The sequence below is a fragment of the Marmota flaviventris genome, chromosome 9, assembly GCF_047511675.1.
Source record: "Marmota flaviventris isolate mMarFla1 chromosome 9, mMarFla1.hap1, whole genome shotgun sequence".
Lineage (NCBI taxonomy): Eukaryota > Metazoa > Chordata > Mammalia > Rodentia > Sciuridae > Marmota > Marmota flaviventris.
In genome coordinates, this window is record NC_092506.1 from 7,773,461 (window position 1) to 7,797,524 (window position 24,064).

Consider the following 24,064-nt stretch of genomic DNA (forward strand, 5'->3'; position numbering starts at 1 on the left):
ATTTTCAACTACATGGCTGAACACATACACACCCCAGCAGTGTTTAAAAGTACCCGTTTTGCTCACATCTTGCCAACCTACAGCAGCGCAAGCACCCGCTCTGGCACTCTGGTCACGCCGGAGACTACATTTCCCACAAGGCACCGCGTACCTTATTCCTTTCCTGAGCTGCGTGGAAAGAGAAACCAATCCCCGAGGACCGCGGGAAGGTGGTGCCACCTCCCTTCCTACCTGCCTCCCGGATGTCCGGACTAGCGGACTACCTTTCCCACAAGCCACCACGGCCATCCTGGGTGCCACCATTTCAAGACTCGGCGAGGGCGGGGCACAGCCTCGGACTCCACTTCCCGGCAAGTAGTGCGGCCCGAGGGGGCGGGACTCCATTTCCCAGCAGGCTCCTGGCGGCGGGTGCCGCGGTGCCTTGTGTGGGATGTAAGCGCGGAGGTGGGCGCGGGGGACCGAGGCCAGGACTCTCCTTGGGATTTAGGGGGGCTGGCCTGGGAGCGCCTTCCGGAAGACTCTAGGGGCTCGGGGGTACGGTCGCAGGAATGAGGCGGAGCGGCCTTTGGGGGATCTCAGAAAAATCCTTGGATTGCACCCCATCGGGGCTGGGGGTCCCAGGGTTGTAGGGGACGAGGAGGCCCTGCAGCCTTGACTGAGGGGTCTCGCCGACGAAGGAGGGGCAGCTGGTGGAGCGGAGGGTGAAGGGGACAGAGAAGCAGGGGAGCTGCCGGGGTAGAACCTTAGCCGAGCCTGGGAGGGGGCTCTCCCGCCGAGCCCGACCCTTCCTCCCCTGGCTCCTCCGCAGGCCGCCGCCCGCCGCCATGGGGCTGAAGGCCGCCCAGAAGACGCTGTTCCCGCTGCGCTCCATCGACGATGTGGTGCGCCTGTTTGCTGCCGAGCTGGGCCGAGAAGAGCCAGACCTGGTGCTCCTCTCCTTGGTACTGGGCTTTGTGGAGCATTTTCTGGCTGTCAACCGCGTCATCCCCACCAACGTGCCCGAGCTCACCTTCCAGCCCAGTCCTGCGCCCGACCCTCCTGGTGGCCTCACCTACTTCCCGGTGGCCGACCTATCCATCATCGCTGCCCTCTATGCCCGCTTCACTGCCCAGATCCGCGGCGCGGTCGACCTGTCGCTCTACCCGCGAGAGGGGGGCGTCTCCAGCCGGGAACTGGTGAAGAAGGTTTCGGATGTCATATGGAACAGCCTCAGCCGCTCATACTTCAAGGACCGGGCCCACATCCAGTCCCTCTTCAGCTTCATCACAGGTTGGAGCCCGACAGGTGGCCAAGGAGAAAATGAATTTGGTCCACCTCCTCTTAACACTGTGTGGTTTACAGAGCTCTTTTGAGACCTGTAAGCCTTGTGAGGTGGGGCAGGTGTTAATTTTCCCTTGGCAGTTGTGGAAGCTGAAGCTCCAAGAGAGGATATGATGTGCCAAAGTCACAGAATGGCAGGGCTGGGACTGGAACCTGATCAGTTGACTCCACATCCATTTACTGACCCTTGGCCCCTGAGCACTCCCAGCCCTGCCATTGAGCAGCCACAGGAGTCCTACAGCCCAGCATGAGGCACAGAAATGGCCACAGATTGGAGGTGGGAGAGAGAAAAAAGAGGGCTGCTTTGGAGACACTTAAATGGAATGATATCTATAAACCTTTTTGAAAGGGAACAGATTATGAACTTGACCTTAAGAAGCTTAAGGCTCAGGGTTTGCAAAGAGTCTGTACCAAGGCCCATGGATGCAGTTGCATCCTGGTGCCATGTTGAGCAGGAATCAGGTCATTTCTGGGCTTAACAGGAAAAAATGTAGAACTAAATTAGGAATATCTCTTGGTGGGTGTGTGAAGTGTTGTCCAGAGTGCCCTGTTATAATTAATAGGTGTAGTAAAACAGGAAATCTTTAATAAAAACAGTATAGGGTCATAGAGAAAGGGAAGGGACAGGGTCAAAGTGGGTCAAGCTGTGGGAAATCCAGAAAAGTCTCTTGCTGGGGAGGGGGAAGTAAACGGGGAAGGAGAGGCTGTGAAGGAGGGCAGGCATCGAGGAATGAGGGGCAGGAGCACCTCAGGACGGGCACAGGCTGGGGGGCTGTGGGAAGGGGCATCAAGAGCTGGGCTCGTTCTTCCAGACCAAAGCCCAGAGGACCCTTTTTCATTACTGTCCCCTTCCACAGGTACTAAACTGGACAGCTCAGGTGTGGCTTTTGCAGTGGTGGGGGCCTGCCAGGCCCTGGGTCTCCGGGATGTCCACCTGGCCCTGTCTGAGGATCACGCCTGGGTAGTGTTTGGGCCCAATGGGGAACAGACAGCCGAAGTCACCTGGCATGGCAAAGGCAACGAGGACCGCAGGGGCCAGACAGTCAACGCGGGTGTGGCCGAACGGGTATTTTACCCCCCACCTTGTCTCCTTTGTTCTCTGCTAGATTAAGCCATCCAAGGATTACACTTTGGGCTATACTCCCCTCTTCCCGTCACCACCTACATAGGGTCCCCAAAGCAGGCACAGGGTAGGCCATCATGAGACATCCAGTCTTGTCCCCTTTCAAGAGCTGGCTGTACCTGAAAGGATCATACATGCGCTGCGACCGCAAGATGGAAGTAGCCTTCATGGTTTGCGCCATCAACCCTTCCATTGACCTGCACACCGACTCCCTGGAGCTGCTGCAACTGCAGCAGGTAAAGGGTATGCCCAAGGGGCAGCCACGGACAAGGCTGGGCCGCTGTGGGGTCAGGGGTACTTTCCCTCCCGGAGCCTCAACTCTTTTGTAAGATGGGTGAATGATTCGCCATTCCCAGGGCTCTTGGGAGAGTGAAATTGAGACGTGAAGGGGCTTTGACTCTGTTAAAGGGCTGGTTTGTGAATTTTGCCCTTTCCTACCTGGTGGGAGGTCCCTGCTGGTTCTGGATCACACCTTGACCTTGCCTGATAGGCAGCTCCCCTTCCCACAGTTTGTAACTCTTCTTTGGCCCCTAGAAGCTGCTGTGGCTGCTCTATGACCTGGGACATCTGGAAAGGTCAGTAGGGGGAAGTGGCCAGATTGAGCCTTGGTGGGGCCAGAGGGCTGGGTGGTAGCCTGGATTTCTGATCCTTTCCTAGGTACCCCATGGCACTAGGGAACCTGGCAGATCTGGAGGAGCTGGAGCCCACCCCTGGCCGGCCAGACCCACTCACCCTCTACCACAAGGTGAGGGCATCTCAAGATGGGGCATAAGGGAGGCCCCAGAAATGACTGGGGTCCCCTTCTTTCTGGGGACAGGGAAGATTCATGAAAGAACTTCGTGAATTCAGGAGTATTGCCCACCTAGGTCCCACTTTGTACCAACCATGTACGTAATTGGCGTAATTAGGGTTGTCTGAGGTGTGCCCTGAGATGTGTTCCCCAGCCTATGGCTGACAGAAGTTGGGTTGTTCGGGGAACTCTGCATTTTCTGCTGCCCCTCATTGTTCTTCCTGTGTCCTGTAGCAAAGGTCAAATGTGGTGGGAGCATTGGGGAGGGGAGGTGGGGCAGGGGTTCACTGGCCTTAGAAGTATGATGTTTTGTGTAGAAGAGTGTGTAGGAAAGGCCTGTCCTAGGTCCTACTCTTCCCCTCCCCAACCCTTGTTTTGTGGGGGTCCCCACTCTGCAGTCTGCCCCAGACTGGCAGGCAGGGAGTGGAGGTAAGGTTGGACTTGAGGAGGACTCGAGATCTTCCTTTCACCCCTTCTGGGTGTGACCTGATGGGGCGCTCATGCCAGCCCAGGCAGCTGGTGGCTGCTTCCCTGAGGCTTTTCTGCCCCATCCCCCAGGGCATTGCCTCAGCCAAGACCTACTACCGGGATGAGCACATCTACCCCTACATGTACCTGGCTGGCTATCACTGTCGAAACCGCAATGTGCGCGAAGCCCTGCAGGCCTGGGCAGACACGGCCACTGTCATCCAGGAGTGAGGATCCCCCCAGTAGGGCCCCCAGCCCATCCTTTACTCTTCCTCCACTCAGTTTCCAGTCACTCTTATCCAGGCATGAGATCTGAGTCCCAAGCACTGTCCCCTCTCCATCCAGTCCCTAGGCAGCCAGTGCCATCATCACTCAGGAGGTAGGGATCTCAGAGCCCCTCCCTCCCCCTTCTGCCCAGTTGTTGATCATCCAGGGACCCACCCCTAGCTGCATGCCCCTCCTCACTTTTGCCCTGGGCTGACAGATTCCATCACGTGGGGGGAATCATTCATTCGTTCAGTCTGTGGATGACCCTGGAAGAGTCCTGGACTGCATCCTCCACCAGCTCCCTAGGGGTTCCCATGGCTGAGCCCCCACATGCCCCACTGCTCTCACAGCTACAACTACTGCCGGGAGGATGAGGAAATCTACAAGGAGTTCTTTGAGGTGGCCAATGATGTCATCCCCAACCTGCTGAAGGAGGCGGCCAGCTTGCTGGAGGCTGGCGAGGAGCGGCCAGGGGAGCAGAGCCAGGTGAAAAGGCTGGAACTCACCAGTATCCACCCTCCCATCATTGCAGTGCCCCAGCCATGGGACTGCATAGGCAGAACTGGGGTCTGGGCACTGAAGGTGGCCCAGAGAAGAGGCCTCTATTCCCTTTTGCTGTAGCTGAGGTCCTGGGTCTGGGCTTGAGGGAACCAAGGTGTTTCACAAGTTTCTACCCTGTAGGCGGAAGCCTGTCTCTTTTATGGCCAGGGTCTCACTTAGGGTAGGATGGAGATGAGGGATGGTGCCCTTTCCTCCATCCTGGCTGAGGACTGGCTTTATTTTAGGAAGGAAGTTCTAAGATACTCCTGACCCTGGCTTACCTTTGCAGCCATGGCTCTGCCTAGGCGCTGTCTTGACCTGCACCTTGTGCTAACAGAGTTTGACTGTGACCTTTCTTCCCCTTGCCTAGGGTACCCAGAGCCAGGGTTCTGCTCTCCAGGACCCTGAGTGCTTCGCCCACCTGTTGCGATTCTATGATGGCATCTGCAAATGGGAGGAGGGCAGCCCCACGCCTGTGCTGCATGTGGGCTGGGCCACCTTCCTTGTGCAGTCCTTGGGTCGCTTCGAGGGACAGGTGAGGGTGACTGGGCGTTATAGGGACTGACTGCAGCCATGGGGAGTTAGACCTTTGTGGCCCAGAGGCCACACCTCCCCAGCCATCTGGGTGTAGATGAGACTAAGACCTGCAGATGGCTTGGCAGAAGTTGGACCTTGGTATTCCAGCCAGTGGTCTTCAGCTTTCCCCCAGCTTGCTCTCTTCACCCACCCAGGTCCGGCAGAAGGTGCACATAGTGAGCCGAGATGCGGAGGCAGCGGAGGCTGAGGAGCCATGGGGTGAGGAAGCCAGAGAAGGCCGGCGGCGGGGCCCCCGGCGGGAGTCTAAGCCCGAGGAGCCACCACCGCCCAAGAAGCCTGCTCTGGACAAAGGCCCTGGCTCAGGCCAGGGTGCAGGGTCGGGACCTCCCCGAAAGCCCCCAGGTACAGTCCCCAGCACTGCGCGGGGTCCTGAAGGTGGCAGCGCAGCTCAGGGGTCAACTCTCCCGTCGTCACCCCCGCCGGAGGGCCCAGTGCTCACTTTCCAGAGCGAGAAGATGAAGGGCATGAAGGAGCTGCTCGTGGCCACCAAAATCAATTCGAGTGCCATCAAGCTGCAACTCACAGCGCAGTCACAAGTGCAGATGAAGAAGCAGAAGGTGTCCACACCCAGCGATTACACTCTTTCTTTCCTCAAGCGGCAGCGCAAGGGCCTCTGAACTGCTGGGGACTTCTGAACAGCTCACAGGGACCCAGGCCCCATCCTCAGTCTGAGGGGAGACTTCCCCATCCCCACACCCAGAGGCCAGGCTCCGCCCCCAGGCCTCACCCCTACCTGAAACTTAAGGTCCCAGATTTACAGACTACACACCCCGGCACCAAATCTATGATTTGCTCCAGCTCGCAACCCAGGACCCCGGCCTGGTGGTTAGAATGTAGGTCCCATCTTCCAGAATCCCAGCTGGCCAACTGGAATCCCAGCCCCATCTCTGAACTGAAGTGCTGACCCTAAGCCAGACAGTGTTGCTCAGGGTTTCTCCCAGTTCCCTTAGCCCAAGGAGCACATATCCTGCCTCCACCCTGGGACGAAGGACCCTACTCAGCCCCTGGGAATACGTTTCTGTACTTCAAAACTCCATCCCTTGGGAATTCAAATCCTCAACCCCGAAGAGCTTAAGTCCCGTTGCTAGAATTTGGGAATCCTATTTTCCTCCCCTCCCTGTCCCTAGAGTCCACGAAGCTCCACCCCTAGCTTGTGTGGACACTGAGCCCCGCCCTCTTCCTGACCAAACTGGCCCTAGATCAGAGCAGGACCTCTTCCGACCCTCTGGGAACCTCCCTAAGGTTCAGTCTATCTCTGGGGAACCAGGAGGAAATCTGCAGGGGGTTGGGAGTGGGTGAAGGGGGCCTGATCTCTTCCTGTTTTGTACATAGATCTATTTTTCAGTTCCAAGGAAGATGAATACATTTTGTTAAAAAAAACACGTGTCAGTGTTGCATCTGGGAAATTGGGGATGGGCCGGGAGGTGGGACGGCCCGTCTTTCCTCTGCCTTCTTCTGGCTCTGGACTTTGCGTTCCCACCTGTAGAGCGCGAGAAACCGGTGCCTGGAAAGGACCCAAGCTCCGCCCGGGTCTCGGGACTTCCCCGCGCTGCCAGGGCCTGTCCCGCGGGCGCCTCCTCCCGGCCGGGCGGCGGGGCATCCCTGGCATGGCCCCGCCCTTGGGCCCCGGCCCCGCCCCCGCGGCCTCGGAGCCACCGGCGCCCGCCCCGCCCCGCGCCGCCCCGCGCCGGCTCCGCAGCTCGCGCCCTCCGGGCGCCGGGCCATGGCGCTGCTGCGGGATGTGTCGCTGCAGGATCCGCGGGACCGCTTCGAGCTGCTGCAACGCGTGGGGGCCGGGACCTATGGCGACGTGTACAAGGTGCGCCGGGCGGCAGAACGGGCGGGAGCGCGGGGAGGGGGGTGCCCGCTCCCGCGCCCGCCGCGGACGCCAGCCCCCAGCCCCGCCCCCTCCCATCCCGCTTCTTCCCCTCCGCCGGCAGGCCCGCGACACCGTCACGTCGGAACTGGCCGCCGTGAAGATCGTCAAGCTAGACCCAGGTGAGGGCCCGGGCGGGGCCTCTGCGCTGGAGAGAGGCCGGGCGCGGGCGGGGGCGAAGAGTTGACATTTCTAGACCCCCTGAGAGGCAGGCTCCAGGAGGAGCTGTGGCCTGGCACCTGTCTGGCCGAGGAACAGGCACTCTGCCCATTTTGCAGATGGGGACACTAAGTCAGGGCGACCCTTACCCACCACCCCATGATGCCTTGTGCTCCTCAGGGGACGACATCAGTTCCCTCCAGCAGGAAATCACCATCCTTCGTGAGTGCCGCCACCCCAATGTGGTGGCCTACATTGGCAGCTACCTCAGGTGAGGTTGCTTTATCCTCTGCCCCAGGCAGCCCCCATATGGCCTGCTGTGTGCCCACCCCCAGCTCTGTGTCCCCCCAGGAATGACCGCTTGTGGATCTGCATGGAGTTCTGCGGAGGGGGGTCTCTGCAGGAGATTTACCACGGTGAGGGCCAGGCTCTAGGCTTCAAAGGGCCATGGCCTTCCCCCCACCCCAATATGGGGGAAAGAGAGGGAGTCCAAGATGGACTTGGGCTCCTCTTCACTCCTGACTGGCTGTGTGACCTTGAGAGAAATGCTCTCCTTCTCTGGGCTCAGAATCCCAGACTGTGCTGGGAGGGGATGTGGCTACTACCTCTTGACATAGTGGTGCTTGGTGAAAGCACTGGGTAGTTGGGAGGGTTGCATATCCTGGAGACTCCTGTGTCAGCCCCTCGCCCTTTCCATTTCAGCCACTGGGCCCCTAGAAGAACGGCAGATTGCATATGTCTGCCGAGAGGCACTGAAGGTAGCTATGCCCGTGAGCTACCCACACTCCGTGGAGCCAGCTGACCAGTGGTGGGAGGGTAGAGTGCCTCAGGCAGGGCTGGCCCCAGGGTCTGTGGGTCCTGGAGGGAAGGGGCCTCAGGCCTGTTGCCGGAAGCAGCCCATTTCCCTCTTGGCTCAGTCACTTCCTGTTTGGGGAGTGGGGAGGAGGAAGCGGCTTGGGTGGGGGGCCCAGTCCTGAAAAGGGGCGGAGGGGAGGGGAGAGTACTAGGGGGCTGCCCTCAGGGATGCCTCTTTGTCCCCAGGGACTCCACCACTTGCATTCTCAGGGGAAGATCCACAGAGACATCAAGGTAGGAGTGGACCGAAGGCATGGTGAGGGGGGAGGAGGCGGCCTTGGGGACACCAGACGAAGGGATTCTCTCTCCTCCATCCACACAGGGAGCCAACCTTCTCCTCACTCTCCAGGGAGATGTCAAGCTGGGTCAGTACCGGGAATGCAGTCAGGGTGAGGGTTCAGTGGGAGCCCTGGAAACCACAGGTGCCGGGTTACCGGGGGCAAGCCACTTTACTGCTTGGGCCTCAGTTTCCCTGCTTAGAAACGCAGCAGCACTTCCTACTTGCTGGAAGTTGGATGAGGTTGGTCTCGGTGGAGGCTGAGGCGGGACCAGGCACTCAGTCAGGGATAGAGGGTACCCAGCCCCTCCAAGGGACCTGCCTGGCCTCAGGCCTGTGGCAGCTGTGGCTGGACCTGGGCCACCTGCCCATCTGAGCCTGAGCCCTGGGGTGGCTGGCAAGTGGGACAGAGGCTGGGAGAGCAGCTGTTCTTCCTTGCAGCTGACTTCGGGGTGTCGGGCGAGCTGACGGCATCTGTGGCCAAGAGGAAGTCTTTCATTGGGACTCCATACTGGTGAGGCTGTACCCCGGGCAGAAGGCTGGGCTGTACCCTGGGCAGAAGGGTGGGCACCTGGCCATGCCATCTGTGCTCTCCTCTAGGATGGCTCCGGAGGTGGCAGCGGTGGAGCGCAAGGGTGGCTACAATGAGCTGTGTGATGTCTGGGCCCTGGGCATCACTGCCATTGAGCTGGGCGAGCTGCAGCCACCCCTCTTCCATCTGCACCCCATGAGGTCAGCCTCATACCTGCCCCTCGCCTGCCCCTTGCTCTGCTGACCCTTGACCCTGACCTCCCATCTTCCACAGGGCCTTGATGCTCATGTCAAAGAGCAGCTTTCAGCCACCCAAACTGAGAGACAAGACACGCTGGTGAGGACCCTCCTCTCCCCGCTGCTGGGACCCCTGACTCCCAGGGCAGGCATGGAGTCAAGAGCCCTGCTTTTCAGGCCCCCACAGACCATTTGAGTGATGGTCTGGGCAAGGGGGACCGGTGTGGACAGGAAAGAAGGGCAGATGACTGGGCTGGAGTTGCTGCCATATCACAACAGCCATGTTGACAGGCAGCTACCTCCTGGGCGGGCCGTCAGTCCTGGGCTGGCAGGACAGCTGGCAGGATGCCCGACCCGAGGCCTAACCTGGGCTGGGGCGGTGGCTCTTGTGCCCACCAGGACCCAGAATTTCCACCACTTCCTCAAACTGGCCTTAACCAAGAACCCCAAGAAGAGGCCAACGGCTGAGAAACTTCTGCAGGTAGGAGAAGGGGACGGTGCTGGGGCCTGATGCTTCAAAGCCGGGCCTGCTTGACAGGGCCCAGTCTGATCACCCCTCCATCCTCCAGCACCCATTCACAACCCAGCACCTCCCACGGGCCCTCCTCACACAGCTCCTGGACAAGGCCAGTGACCCCCACCTGGGAACCCCCTCCCCTGAGGACTGTGAGCTGGAGGTAAGTTGAGAGAATGCTGGGAAATGGGCTTTGGCCTGCCCAGGTAAGGAGGAGGTACCCAAGGTGATATCGTCAAGGTCCCTGTAAGTTGCCTAGTTCCAGCACAGAGAGCCTTCCTTCAGCTGAGCCTGCCCATCAGGAATCATTCCCGGCTGGGTCTGGCTTCCCTTTAATAACCACTTGATAAGTTCCTGCCTTGGGCCCAAACTGACCATGACCGTGACTAAGCCTTCTTGCTTTATGTGTGATCCTTGGCAAGTTACTTGACCTCTTTGTGCCAGTTTTCCCATCTGGGAAATGGGGATGCTGTTTTACCTCATAGGAACCTCAGTGGATTGTGGGGAAATAAAGCACACCCATGGTATAAAGAACCTGGAAGACTTCCTGGCAGCGGGTGAGGCCCCCAGGTGTCCATCATGCTTGTTCTTTTTTAGACCTACGACATGTTCCCAGACACCATCCACTCCCGGGGGCAGCACGGCCCTGCTGAGAGGACCCCCTCCGAGATCCAGTGTGAGTCCTCTGGCAGGGAGACACGGCTCAGATTAGGTGTGGGGGGCTCAGTCCTAAGCTGTGCCCCTCACCCTGTACTCTGGGCCCCCCAGTTCACCAGGTGAAATTTGGCGCCCCACGCAGGAAGGAGACGGACCCCCTGAATGAGCCGGTGAGGGGTGGCTGCGGGAGGGGGACAGCCGGGGGGCGGGTTGGGCCGACTAGGCTGAGCACCTCAGCAGGGCCCCAGGGGCCAGGGGCTTCTTCTGGGGCCAAGTTCTTTGCTCAGTGGGCTGGAGTGTGGCAAGATGACCATACCTGTCTGAAAAGGGGCCTGTCACAGAGCCGACCCCCGTGCTACCTGCCCCTGTCAAGCCACGCTTCCCAGCATCTGTCACTGATGTGTCACTGAGGTCTCTGCTGTCTGTCTCCGTCACCATCAGAAGCTGTCTTGCATCTAGTGGCCCTCTCTAAGCCATCCTCTGCATGTCTGTCCCTTTCTCCTTCCTGTTTGTCACACTCACCATCTCAGGCCCTCTGTCTCTTGCCTGCTATGTTTGCACTTTCCATCTGTCTGTCGTCTGTCCTGCAGTGTCTTGATCACTCTCTTCCTCTCTCCCTCCGCCTGCCCCATCTCTCTGACGCGGTTTCCCCCAGTGGGAGGAAGAGTGGACGCTGCTGGGAAAGGAGGAGCTGAGTGGGTGAGTGACGGAGGGGAAGTCACGGGGTGGGGGGTGGGGACAGCGGTGAGGCTGACCTCTGACCCCTCTCCCTCCACCAGGAGCCTGCTGCAGTCAGTCCAGGAGGCCCTGGAGGAAAGGTGAGGGGCTGGTGGCCCCTAGTGGTCTCCCTCCAGATCCGCCTAGTCCTGGTTGCTAACCTCGGGTGGGCAGGGCAGGGACAGCCAGGCCCGTCTCACACTCGCTGCTCTTTGCTTTGTCTCTGCAGAAGCCTGACCATTCGGCCAGCCTCCGAGCTCCAGGTGCGGAGTGGTGGGAGAAGGGCTGGGGAGTGGGAGAGTGTGCAGAGGGGTGATTGGGCTGGGGCAGGGTCATCTACTAACAGCCGGCTGGGGCCTCTTGCCAGGAGCTGGACTCCCCAGATAATGCCATGGGAACCATCAAGCGGGCTCCATTCTTGGGGCTGCCCCCCACTGAGCCCACAGTTGAGGCCCCTCTGCCCAGCCCCCCAGGTGAGTCCTGGGCTCTGGAGGCCAAGGAGGCAGAGGCAGGCCCAGGGCGAGGGTAAGGGCTGGAAATCACTGTGGCCTGTGCCTGCAGGAACCCTGGCCCCAGCTCCTCCTGGCCCTGGCAGCCCTCCACTCCTGCCCACTGCCTGGGCCACCATGAAGCAGCGGGAAGATCCTGAGGTGAGGGGCCTACATGGGGGTGGGGAGGTAGGCCGCGGGGCTCACCTCAGCCCTGACTCTCCCCCTCCCTCCCAGAGGTCATCCTGCCATGGTCTCCCCCCGACCCCCAAGGTGCACGTAAGTGTTCGCCCACAGCCCCTGCAGCCCTGCTCCCCACTGCCCGCGGCGCCCTCACTGCCCCTCCCTGCCTCTGCAGATGGGTGCCTGCTTCTCCAAGGTCTTCAATGGCTGCCCCTTGCGGATCCATGCTGCTGTCACCTGGATTCACCCCGTTACTCGAGGTAGGCCAGGTCGGGGGAGAGGCTTCACCTGGATCCGGGGCTTGAGCCAGGGGGTGTGGCCAGCCTCTGACCTGCCCCGACCTGCAGACCAGTTCCTGGTGGTGGGGGCCGAGGAAGGCATCTATACCCTCAACCTGCACGAACTGCACGAGGACACGCTAGAGAAGGTGAGGTCGGCCAGCTGCGGGGGGTGGAGGCCCTGGGCCCTGGGGCTGACCACCTGTCCCCTGCCTCTGTGGCTCCAGCTCATCTCGCACCGCTGCTCCTGGCTCTACTGTGTGAACAATGTGCTGCTGTCACTCTCAGGTAGGAGGTGGGAAGTGGAGGTGGGAGGAGGGATGCCACATTCATCCTCTCTGAGGCCGCCTCCTCCCTCCCTGCAGGGAAATCCACGCACATCTGGGCGCATGACCTCCCGGGCCTGTTTGAACAGCGGAGACTCCAGCAGCAGGCCCCCCTCTCCATCCCCGCCAACCGCCTCACCCAGCGCATCATTCCCAGGTGAGGGCTGTTGTGGTCTTAGATATGTCACTTAAACATGTCACCTCCCTGAGCCCCATTTTCCTCCTGATTAGTAGAGTTGGTGGCCTCTCCTCCCCTTGCCCCAGGCTTCTTGGGAGGCAGGAAGAGGACAGTGCAGATATGAAAGGGCATTTGTGGATGGTGGGGCTGTGGCTCAGGATGTGGGGCTTTGTCCCACCGATTAGCCTTCATGGAGCACTTCTGCTGGGCTTGGGGACATAAGTCGTCAAGCGAGTCCTTGCTTTCCAGAAAGAAGGGAGATGCATATGGGCGGCAGACAGTTAGCAACCAGGACTAGGCGGATCTGGAGGGAGATCACTAGGGGCCAGGAGGCTTCAGTGAGACCAGGCGAGCTCGTAGGGTTTCAGAGTGCTGGAAGGTTCCAGGTGGCCCGGGTAGGGATTCCAGGCAGAGGGGAGAGCGGATGCAGCCTGCAGACCTGGGTGCTCTGAGTTTGAGTCCAGGAGCTGAGGAAGCCCCCAGGGGGCCGAGCCCATCCTCTGCCTTCTGTCCCAGGTTTTGGGATTTGTCTGACTGTTGGCAGCATGTTATTATTACATTTTATATTATTTTATTTTATTGGAACCAGGGATTGAGCCTAAGGGCACTCACCCACTGAGCCCATCCTCAGCCCTTTTTTTGGCATTTTAGGGTCTCACTGAGTTGCTTAGCGCCTTGCTAAGTTGCCAAGGTTGATGTGAACTCTCAATCCTCGTGCCTCAGCCTCCTCCTGAGCGGCTGGATTGCAGGCGTGCGCCACCAGGCCCAGCTGTTGTTTATCTTTTTTGAGTTAGTGTCTCCACTCGGCATTGTGGCACAAACCTGAAACTCAGCGGTTTGAGAGGCTGAGGCAGGAGAATGGCAAGTTCCAGGCTGGCCTCATCCACTTATCAAGACCCTGTCTCAAAATAAAATTTAAAAACGGCTGGGGGGAGCTGGGCACGGTAGAGCACCAACAAAAGTAGAAAATGGGGCTGGGGGTAGGGCTCTGTGGTAGATCACCCCGGGTTCGATCCCCAGAACCACAGAAAGAGACAGATAGGATCTTGTCACGTTGCCCAGGCTGAGCTCAAACTGGCAGTCTTCCCACTTCAGCCACCATGTCCAGCTACTGTCAGCATTTTAAGAGGACCCGTCTGTGGGCCCATCAGGATTCTTCCTGCTTTAGGTGATTCACCTCACTGGCTTAAGCACAGAAAGGAGTTGAACAGCTCGTGTAACTGAAAGTGCAGGAGTCATGTGGGCTTCAGGCTCAGCTGGATCTAGGCTTAAATGGCACCAGCAGGATTCAGTTTCTCGGCTTTGTTTCCTCTCGTTGCCTTTATTCTCAAGCTGACTTTCTTGTCAGGTGATGGCCGCCCACAGGCCTAGGCCAGCGTTCTTCTAGAACCAGGACCGCCATTTCTAAGGCATCCTCACAAAAGCACCAGGGCTGATTGGCATTTTTTTTCCAGCTTAAGTGCCTGCTCACCCCTGATCCAGCTTCTGGGGCCAGCGGGTGAGGAGCGCCAATGGCCAGGCCTGGGTCACCGTCACCCGTCCACTCCAGAAGACCGGGGGTGGTAGAGGGGGCTCATTAGCCCCACGCAGAAGAACATAGGGTCCTCTTGCCAAAAAGAAGAGATACTGGGCGGATAAAGACCAGGCACATCTGCTGGAGGGCTGTGGTGGACAGTGGGAGGGTGAATCGGAGGAGGGGAGGTGACAGCTGGAAGGAGGCTGGTGCGGTGGCCCAGGGCGCAGGTTGGGCTAGGCCCTGGTGAGGGCCGGATGGCTGGAGCCATTTAGGAGGTGGAGTGGCAGAGCCTGGGGGCTGGTGGGGGAGCAGATGGCCTAGGCCACGAGTGTTGACACTGTGTGCGTGCCATGTACTGTTCTGGGGCCTCTGCGTTAAAGGGACACTGCCCCTTGTCCCCACATCACTTGCTTGTGGTGGGAGGCAGACGATAGGCAACCAGAAAACGGAGGCTGTTTGGGAAAAGAGCGGGCGGAGGAGGGCCGGGCCAGTGCCAACCCTGGCTTTGGTTTATCATTTTGTCTTTGAGTCGTGGGAATTGGACCCAGGGCCGAGCACATGGTGGGAAAGTACTTTTCCACTGAGCCACATCCCTAGCCTGCCCTTTTTACTTATTTGATTTTAAAATTTATTTTTTATTTTTATTTTTTTGGTACAAGGGATTGAACCCAGGGGCGCTTTAGCACTGAGCTTGGTCCCCAGTCCTTTTTCACTTTTTATTTTGAGACAGGGTCTCACTAAGTTACTGAGACTGGCCTCGAACTTGTGAGCACCTCCTGCTTCAGCCTCCTGAGTTGCTAGGATTACAGGCGTGTGCCACGGCACCCAGCTCGCTCAGCCTGGGGCTTTAACCAGGTGCTCCGAGAGGCTCCTCTGGTAAAGTGCAAAGACCTGGAGGAGCTGAGGGAGCCGGCCCTGTGGCTCGTGGGGACAGCAGAAGTGGGCCTGGCCTGCCCGAGGAACAGCAGGGCAGTCTGAGTGGCCAGGAGGATGGCGTGAACGGGAGGCTTTTGCCTTTGACTCAGAGAAGCCCGGGGGCCACTGCCGAGGAGTCACACCTTGAGATCTCCAGGGATTCTTCAGCTCGGAGTGGAGGGGAGGCTGAAGTGGGTGAGGGTAGAAGTGGGGACCTGTCTGGAGGCTGTCACGGGGCAGGTAGGAGGTGATGGTCGGGTGGACCCGGGTGGCAGTGGAGGAAGTGAAAACCGGTCCCATTCTGGCTGTTTTGCAAGTTGAGCCAACAGGATTTCCTGATGACAGACGGTGGATGGAAGAGAAAGGGGGTCAAGGTTGGCCCCAAGGCCTTGGCTGGGCAGTGGGAAGGATGGAGCTGTCATCAGCCGTGGGCGTAGCAGGTTTCAGAGGGAGCTGAATTCAATTTTGTCACGTTAACATGCTTATTCACATGCTGTAATCTCAGCTGCTTGGGAGGCTGAGGCAGGAGGATCACAAGTTCGAGGCCAGCCTGGGCACCTTCGCAAGACTCGGTCTTAAAAAAAGAGGGGCTGGGGGTGTTGCTCGGGGCTAGAGCACTTGCCTAGCGTGTGTGAGTCTCTGGGTTCAACCTCCAGTACCACTAACTTAAAAAAAAAAAAAAAAAGGCGCTTATTTGCCGTGCAAGTGAGATCTCGTTGGTTCATGGCTGGAGGGTGCTGGTGCTCTAAGGAGAGCAGGCCAGGCTGTGGGCTCAGTGGATGGTTCTAGAAGCTGGTGCGCCAAGCAAGAAGGATGGGGCCAACCAGGCCAGTGGCAGCACCAGCTGGGGACTGGGAGGGCCAGGTCCTTCCTGTGGTGTTCCCTCGAGTCCCTGGGACTGCACCTGGTGCTCAGTGGCCTCAGGGCCTCCCTTCCTGAGCTGGGTCAGCAAGGGAGCCTCTGCTTTGGCCCTGGACCTGCAGGAAGCAGACCACTGGAGCTCCTACGAGCCCCGCGTCTGTGGGAAACCGCAGAGTCACAGGGTCCACTCGGAACGTGGAGGAGGGAAAACCATAGTTGTTTGGAGGAAAAATCAAATACAAAATAAATGCCAGTGTCTCGCCTGAAGGTCAGCTGGAGAAGAGTGGGAGGAAGAAGGAGGGCAGAGGGCAGGGAGGGGCAGACGCCAGCTTCCTCCCAGGGGCCTGCATCCTGGCAGAGGTGCAGACAGGGCCTGGCCACTGGATGGAGGTGGCAGGGCCACAGGTAGCCCTGTTCCCCAGAGGAGGAAACAGGCTCAGAGGGTCCCCTGGGGGTTGGGGAGCTCCCCATGATCAAGGCAAGCACCCCTTTAATGACCACCCCCACCTCTTCTCCCAGGCAACAAGACAGACCACCCACTGGTCCTGCAGGGCTATAAAAGGCATGCCATTTGCTATTAGAAGTCCTTGCCCTTCCCTGGGCCTGTTTGCCCATCTGTGAAATGGGCCACGTGTGCTCTGTGCAGTGTGGGAGAATCAGATCTCACCTCGATTCCTGACCCTCCATAATCTCTTCACTTCTATATGCCTTGCCTTTGCCTAAAAAGGAGGTACAGTGACTCAAAACAGCAGAGAAGTAATGATCCTGGGTGCAAGTGCCCCTCTGCATTAACTCATTTAAGCCTTGCTATGAGCCTTTGAGGTGGGCTCCAGTGATATGCCCATCATACAGATGAGGAAATTGAGGCACAGAGAGGTGGAGTAACTTGTCCAAAGCCACACAGCACTAGGTGTAGTTTTGTGATCCAAACCCCCCCAGAGTCTATGGGGACACTGCATACTAGACAGACACAACAGGGCTGTAGATCCTCTGTCCCTTCCAGCTGTGAAAAGCAAGTTGCTTTGCCTCTCTGAGCCTCAGTCTTCTACCTGTAAAGTGGGAAGATGAGCCAGAGCGAGGTAATGCATGCCTGTAAATCCTAGCAACCCAGGAGGCTGAGGCAGGAGGATTGCAAGTTCAAGGCCAACTTTGTAATTTAGGGAGACCCATCTCAAAAAATATGAAGGCCTGGGGATGCAGCTCAGTCATAGAGCACCCTGGGTTTAATCCCCAGAACTGGGAAAGAAAAAAAAAGGTAGGAATGTGATACTTGCCACCTCTTGAGGATCCGAGGGGACCTTGCCCACGGACAACTCCCCACACAAATGTCCTGGTTGTCACTCCTACAGGCGCTTTGCCCTATCTACCAAGATTCCTGACACCAAAGGCTGCCTGCAGTGTCGTGTGGGTAAGAGCTGGCTCGCGTGGCCTGGAAGTGGGTGAGGCCTGGCCCCCGCTGACCCCCGTTTCCCCGCAGTGCGGAACCCCTACACGGGCGCCACCTTCCTGCTGGCCGCCTTACCCGCCAGCCTGCTCCTGCTGCAGTGGTATGAGCCGCTGCAGAAGTTCCTGCTGCTGAAGGTGCGGGTCCCGGGGAGGCTCAGGTGGGTGGCAGGGGACCTAGGGGAGACACAGAGACCCAGGCATCCCTGCCGCCCCCAGAACTTCTCCAGCCCCCTGCCCAGCCCTGCTGCGATGCTGGAGCCGTTGGTGCTGGAAGGGAAGGAGTTGCCGCAGGTGTGTGTGGGAGCTGAGGGGCCCGCGGGACCTGGCTGCCGTGTCCTTTTCCACATCCTGCCCCTGGAGGCTGGCCTGACCCCTGACATCCTCATCCCACCTGGTGAGTGGAGGGCAGGGCTGCTGGGTGGGCTTGGGGTGTACGTATGTGAGAGAGCGGGGAGGAAGAGAGGACCAGGTTCTGAGATCTCCAAGCAGGATGCCAGGTGAATGAGTCAGAGGTGGGGCACAGCAGAGCCAGAGGTGACTCCGCAGAGACCTCGCAGCCTCCCGGTAACGTGCTTCAGCTTGGCTTCCATCAAAGACTTCGTTAGACTGAACTGGGTGCCATCAGGGTGTCTGTAGGCACAGCTACTTGGTAGGCTAAGGTGGGAGGATTGCTTGCCCAGGAGTTTGAGGCCCTCTTGGGCAGCATAATGAGATCCTGTCTCAAAAACAAACAAACAAAAAAAGCAGAGAAGGAAGCTGGGTGCATGGTTCACGCATGTGATCCCAGTGACTTGGGAGGCTGAGGCAGGAGGGTCACAGGTTCGAGGTAAGCCTTAGTAATTCAGTGGAGGCCCTCAGCAACTTAGCAAGACCCTGTCTCAAAAATAAATAAGGGAGGGGCTGGGGTTGTGGCTCAGAGGTAGAGCGCTCACCTGCCATGTGCGAGGCCCTGGGTTCGATCCCCAGCACCCCATAAAGTAAAATAAAGTCATTGTGTCCACCTAAATAAACAAATAAGGGAGTTTCTGTTGTAGCTCAGAGGAAGTGCGCTTGCCTAGCATGTGTGAAGCACTGGGTTCGATTCTCAGCACCAAATATGAATAAATAAAATAAAGGTCCATCAACAACTAAAAAATATTAAAAGTAAATAAATAAATAAATGAGGGGCTGAGGTTGTAGCTTGGTGGTAGAGCGCTTGCCTAGCACGCGAGGCACTGGGTTCCATCCTCAGCACCACATTAAAAAAAAAAAACAAAATAAAGGTATTGTGTCTATCTACAAGTAAAATTTTTTTTTCTCTTAAATTTAAAAATAAATAAATAGAGCTCGGTGGTAAAGCAAACCTCTGGGTTCAATCCCCAAAACCAGAAAAAGGGGGTGGGGTAGGGTTTCCTTTGTTTGCTTTCATTAGACCAAAGGGCATGCAGCTGAGAAAAAAGTGGTTGACATGCTCAGGCTGTGGCAGGGGCCGTGGGAAGCAGCAGGTCTGCGGGGGGGGGGGGGGGGGGGGCAGGACTAGAGGCCTCCATTTTCAGCAGGGAGGCAGGACGCTGGGCGTGGGGACAGCTCAGGGGCAGTGGGTAGGCACATGTGGACTGAGGCCCGCTGGGCAAGATCCTGGCCAGAGGCCTCACTTGCAGGATCTCACTGCAGATTGTCACAGCCACCCTGCAGATCAGGTGTCCTCAGGCCTGGGTTACCAGGAAGAACCAGAGCTCAGAGAGGCACAGTGACTTGTTCCAGGTCACATGGGAACTGAGTCTTAAACCCGGTTTGCCCAACTAGAGCTCTCCCTGGGATGCCTCCTCTGGCCCCAGGAGCCCAAGGACAGGTCCCTTACCTTGTCTGAGTAGATGCGGTATCTTGTCCCCACTGGTGGTATGAGGCTGGAATGCACTCATGGCCAAGGGCTGTCTGGTGCATGTCCCCCGTGTTCTCTGGGGGTCAGAGCAGGCTGGTGGCTCAGCCAGGCCCTGTCTCCTCTCTCTGCCCACAGAGGGGATCCCAGGCCCAGCCCAGCAGGTGATCCAGGTGGACAGGGATACAGTCCTGGTCAGCTTTGAACGTGAGTGTCTCTGGGACTAGGGCTGGGGGCAGCAGAGAGCGGTGTGAGGAGGCTGTGTGGGGCTGCCTTCCTGGAGGGAGGCCCACCATCCCCCCTCTGCAGGCTGCGTGAGGATTGTCAACCTGCAGGGCGAGCCCACGGCCACCCTGGCTCCTGAGCTGACGTTCGACTTTCCCATCGAGACTGTGGGTGAGTGAGCCAGAGGTGGGCCACAGCAGTGTCCCTGACTCCCAGCACAGAAAGTGGCCCAGGGCCTGGGGCTAGCAGTGTGGGGAGGAGGCAGCATCCCTGGCCCCTCTTGGAAACCACCCTGGTCACCTAAATTCAGTGAGGACCTCTGTGGTCCAGACCTGTGTCCTGGTGGGGCTGTAGGAGCCAACTGCCTGAGGTCAGGTGGGGGCTGACGGAGCCAACCCCCCGCCCCCCGCCAGTGTGCCTGCAGGACAGCGTGCTGGCCTTCTGGAGCCATGGCATGCAAGGCCGCAGCCTGGACACCAACGAGGTGAGTGGGACTGGGACTCGGATGTCCCTGCCCCTTTAGAGAGGATCTGAGGGGTGGTCTTAACACCCTTTGTCCTCCCAGGTGACCCAGGAGATCACAGATGAGACAAGGATCTTCCGAGTCCTGGGGGCCCACAGGTAAGCGGGGACACCCAGCCTCCCCTTCAGAGGCCCCTGAGGCAGAGGGAGGATGGACAGGCCTCTCCCCTGCCCCACTCACCGCTTGTGTTCCCTCAGAGACATCATCCTGGAGAGCATTCCCACCGACAACCCAGGGGCACACAGCAACCTGTACATCCTCACTGGCCACCAGAGCAGCTACTGAGTGGCCTCCCTGCTCTTTTGGGCCACTGGGCTCTTCCCAGATTAGAGGAGCCCAGGCGTCGGCTCTGCTGGAGCCGGGGGTACACCCATCCTGGGAGGTGTCGGGGCTGGGTGAGCAGCAGAGCCCCCCAGGCCTTAGCAATAACTGGACCAGAGGAAGCTGCTGTCGCCTCCCCTGCCCCATGGGTAGCTCCATCCCTGGCAGGGGACCCTGGGCAGGAGGGGGCTCCTCTGCCAGTCCATTCCATTTGTTCACATTTCCTTTCCGCTCTTCCTGCCAGGAGCCCCCCGGCTCTGCCCTGGGGAACGTGTACTTGAGAGAGTGCTGTTGGTATTAAAGCTGGTTGGTTTACCCCACTGTCCCTCTGGCTGTGCGGAGCTGAGCCCGCCTCATCTCCTTCCTCCTCTCTCCCCGCATCCGGGTGGGCACCTGGTTCTTCCCGTGTATGCTCCATGGAAGGGCAGGGCCACCAGAGTGCTGGGAGTCCCGTGGCCCTAGCAGCCACCTCAGGGGCAGTGCTACCCTCAGACTGGCAGCTTGACACCTTCACCCCAAAGACTCATGCAGGGGAGGGGCCTGAACAAGGGCCTGTCATCCAGGGCAGCCCTGCTCCCTGTAGCTCTCACCAGGAAGGGCACCCCAGGGCTGCTCCACCAGCCCCAGAGGCTGCTGCCCATGGAGACAGCTGTGTGACCTGGGCTCTCCCACTCCTGCTAACCACAGTGTCCCGTGTCAGGCCAGAAACGTTACCCGTGGCCTTCAGGTTAGACTGGGAAGATTGGCCCGTGACCATCAGCACACACTCCCAAGGTAGCCCCAGTGCCAGGCTCTCAAGTCACCACTGGATGAGGACTAGCCCTCAGAGCAGGGGCCGTCCTTGCTGGGCACAACTCAAGAGCTCAGGTGTCCTCCTGTGGCTCAGTTCGACTTTACCTTGTTCTCCTACAGTCACCAGAGTTCCCCTCAGAGGGCTCTGGGTGACCGAGCCAGGGATCCTGTTGCCCAGGTGCTGAGTGGCTACTTGTGACAAGAGCCTTTGCGCACAGCAGGCCATGGAGGCAGGACGGGCGCCCTGAGGGAGGGTTTGGGGGCACAGGCAGATCTCGGGGGAGAGCTGGAGCAAAGGCCCGGGCTCAGGTAAAGGTGAGTGTTGGCATTGGACCTGCACACCTGGGGGACAACAGTTAGTGCCAACTCAGTAAAGCTATGGGGGGAGGCAGGACAGGGCAGTTCCTGTGAACAGACTTGCGGTCCTTGTTGTCACACTTGTCCCCTTGTCCACCCTCCAGCAGAGCTCTGACTGCTGTTTCCAGTGACTAGCAAGGGAATGGGCCCTAGGCCAGGTGAGGGGTACATCCCACATTACTGGTGAGACCCATAGGATGGTGAGAGGCACCTTCCAGCTGTGAAAGTTGATGCCCATCAAGGGATACCTGATGGGATAAGAGTGGCAGGGTAGGGTGGAACAGTGTGTCCCCAGCTTCCACCTGTCCAGATATCTTGGAGGTTTGCCAGACGTAGGTGGGTGAAGGTGAACTCCCACCCTGCAGAGGCTCACGCCCCAGGGTGCAGGTGCCCTCAGAGCAACAGGCAGCAGACAGCGCCGCCTTGTGGCAGGCCGTCCAGCCCTCAGTTTGGACCTGAAGCCGAGGTGTGAGGTGGGGAGTCCCATCTCATGAAAGGCAAGGCTATGAGCCAAAGAATGGCCAAGAAGCCGGGGAATATATACTAAAAATGTAATCTTTATTTATGTGTTTGTTTATACACAACCTTTGGTCAAGGCACATAATTTGTTTTTCAAATGCAACAATGAAAAGTGTCCCTTTCACCTAACTGCCAGCTCCCCAGTCTCCAGTCACTTAAAAAACGCTTTTAGAAGTATTTATACATAGGTTAAGTGTTTCGGTATGCTTTATCCACACCCCGCTGCTTCCTTATACACATGGTAACATACTCTGTGTGTTATACTGACCTTGCCCTTTTAAAATACATCCTGGAAGATCTTTCCATTATCTATTTTGCCCTTTGTTGTTTTTTTTATAGCTGAGGGTGGTCCATGGTATGGGTTTCCGTAACCAATGTTAATGAACTGTAACTGGATACCTACTGATGGAAAATTATGTTGTTTCTACTACTTTGATATTAAAACAATGCTGCAATAAATATTCTTATGTCAGTGCCACTCAGCACAGTCAGGTGTCTCTGGAGAATAAACTCCTGGAAACAGCATGCTGGGCCAGAGGTGGCTGTGTTTGTCATGGTGAGGGCCATTGTCAGATTGCCTCTGTGGACAGAAACCTGCAGAATGGGGAGACCAGCCTCTTTAAGTCTCAGTGTGGATAAGGAAGAGATCTGGTCATCTCAGTTGTTCAGGGAACGGGCCCTTACCAGAAGTGTATCTGGTGGTGATGGACGAGGGGGAGAGACCCCTTGATGTGTGGCTGTTTGCTGTAGGTGCATGGGGTCCCCAAGAGGAGTGAGTATGACGTGGTGCAGAGGATGTTTCTGAGCGGGGCCCTTGACTGGACAAGCAGCCTTACTTGATGAGCTCGAGGTTCCCTAAGGTAAACCATGTCTCAAACTGAAGATGGGGTTGCTGGGAGGCCTGGAGTACCGAGACGTGCGCCTGCAACACCACAGGTGAACCTCAGAGATTAAAACAGAAGTGTGTCAAATTATAGAGTGCGACAGCATGCTGTAAAGCTTAAAAATAAGCAAATGAAACCATCTACTGTTTGGCCATGCATACCCATGACGAATATATCAAAAATCATGGGAGGAGGCTAGGCATGGTGGCACACACCTGTACCCCCAGCAACTCAGGAGGGCGAAGCAGGGAGAGTCCAAGTTCGAAGCTAGTCTGGCCAATTTAGGAAGAACCTGTCTCAAGTCTAAGGAAGGTAAAGTACAAAATTCGAATGGCAGCCTGTTTGAGGGGAATGGACATGGCACAAAGAAGGACCCAGGAATCTGCAAAGGGATTGATTGGTCATGTTCTGGCTCTCGGGGAGGGTGGGGGTTGGAGTCACAGGGTGTGCAATGTCCAACTCAGTTTCTAACACATTAGATGCCACACGTCCTTTTGTATCAAATGTGGAAATTTTTTGTTTTAAGTCATGCAAGGCAGTGCATGCCCGTAATCCCAGCAACTATGGAGGCTGAGGCAGGAGGATCACAAGTTCAAGGCTAGCCTCAGCAATTTAGCAAAGCACTGTCTCAAAAACTGTCAGGCACGGGGGTGCACACCTGTAATCCCAGCGGCTCGGGAGGCTGAGGCAGGGGGATCAGGAGTTTCAGGCCAGCCTCAGCAACCCAGTGAAGCCCTGTCTCAAAAAACAAATATATAAATAAATAAAAAAGTCTGGGGGACTGGGAATGTAGCTCAGAGGTAGAGCATCTCTGGGTTCAATCTCCAGTACCCAAACAAAACACAAAACAAATTATGGGCTGGGAATGTGGCTCAAGCGGTAGCGCGCTTGCCTGGCATGCTTGCGGCCCCGGGTTCGATCCTCAGCACCACATACAAACAAAGATGTTGTGTCCGCCGATAACTAAAAAATAAATATTAAAAAATTCCCTCTCTCTCTCTTTAAAAAAAAAAAAACCACACAAAACAAATTACCTTTAATGGGAAGCTATAAACATGGCTTTACGTGAATAAATATTTGTATGCCAACATTTAAAAAAAAAAAAAACATGGTGTTCAGGGGAAAGAATTATGGAAAGTACTTGGAACACCATGGAGCTCACTCCATGGTAGAGGGCAGCAAAGGCTGGATGGACCCTGAGTCCAGGAGCTTCTTTCCTGGGGAGTCAGGGTGTACCACCCTCCTGGCACATCCCCACATTCCCCAACCTGGAAGCTTTCCCTGCCTCCTTTTCCAGTTTTGTTTCTATTTATTTATTTATTTTAGTTGTAACTGGACACAATAACTCTATTTTGTTTGTTTACAAGGTGCTGAGAATTGAACCCAGTGCCTCACACATGCTAGGCAAGCGCTCTACCACTGAGCCACAGTCCCAGCCCTCCTTTTTCAGTTTCTACTGAGGTTTA

General features: G+C 57.5%; 2 protein-coding genes and 1 non-coding gene across 6 annotated transcripts; all 3 read left to right on the forward strand.

The window, feature by feature from the left end:
• The first annotated feature begins 384 nt into the window (after positions 1-384).
• Positions 385-6,495, forward strand: Men1 (menin 1). Of its 3 annotated transcripts, none has more exons than XM_027944294.2 (10): positions 385-432; positions 809-1,269; positions 2,178-2,386; positions 2,551-2,679; positions 2,978-3,018; positions 3,101-3,188; positions 3,792-3,928; positions 4,319-4,454; positions 4,879-5,043; positions 5,240-6,495. In XM_027944294.2, coding segments are annotated over exons 1-10 (1,851 nt in total). In that variant the 5' UTR covers positions 385-430; the 3' UTR covers positions 5,723-6,495. The 3 variants fall into 3 exon arrangements, with proteins under 3 accessions (XP_027800095.1, XP_027800096.1, XP_027800098.1); XM_027944295.2 differs by having other exon boundaries at positions 389-444; XM_027944297.2 differs by lacking the exon at positions 385-432 and adding an exon at positions 450-534.
• A 290-nt stretch (positions 6,496-6,785) lies between these two features.
• Positions 6,786-22,196, forward strand: Map4k2 (mitogen-activated protein kinase kinase kinase kinase 2). Of its 2 annotated transcripts, XM_027944741.2 has the most exons (32): positions 6,786-6,924; positions 7,046-7,103; positions 7,321-7,411; positions 7,492-7,556; positions 7,843-7,898; positions 8,182-8,229; positions 8,318-8,360; positions 8,714-8,786; positions 8,873-9,004; positions 9,078-9,140; positions 9,440-9,521; positions 9,610-9,717; positions 10,152-10,230; positions 10,323-10,381; positions 10,867-10,910; positions 10,991-11,029; positions 11,158-11,191; positions 11,296-11,401; positions 11,490-11,578; positions 11,654-11,695; positions 11,775-11,859; positions 11,947-12,026; positions 12,105-12,165; positions 12,243-12,360; positions 17,023-17,081; positions 17,151-17,254; positions 17,336-17,513; positions 19,116-19,184; positions 19,287-19,373; positions 19,616-19,686; positions 19,768-19,823; positions 19,923-22,196. In XM_027944741.2, exons 1-32 carry the CDS (start codon positions 6,829-6,831, stop codon positions 20,008-20,010), a joined length of 2,463 nt encoding a protein of 820 aa, XP_027800542.2. In that variant the 5' UTR covers positions 6,786-6,828; the 3' UTR covers positions 20,011-22,196. The 2 variants fall into 2 exon arrangements, with proteins under 2 accessions (XP_027800542.2, XP_027800543.2); XM_027944742.2 differs by lacking the exons at positions 6,786-6,924; positions 7,843-7,898.
• On the forward strand, positions 18,021-18,093 carry Trnag-gcc (transfer RNA glycine (anticodon GCC)). Its single transcript has one exon. It is a non-coding gene; the product is annotated as a tRNA-Gly (tRNA).
• Positions 22,197-24,064: the final 1,868 nt, after the last annotated feature.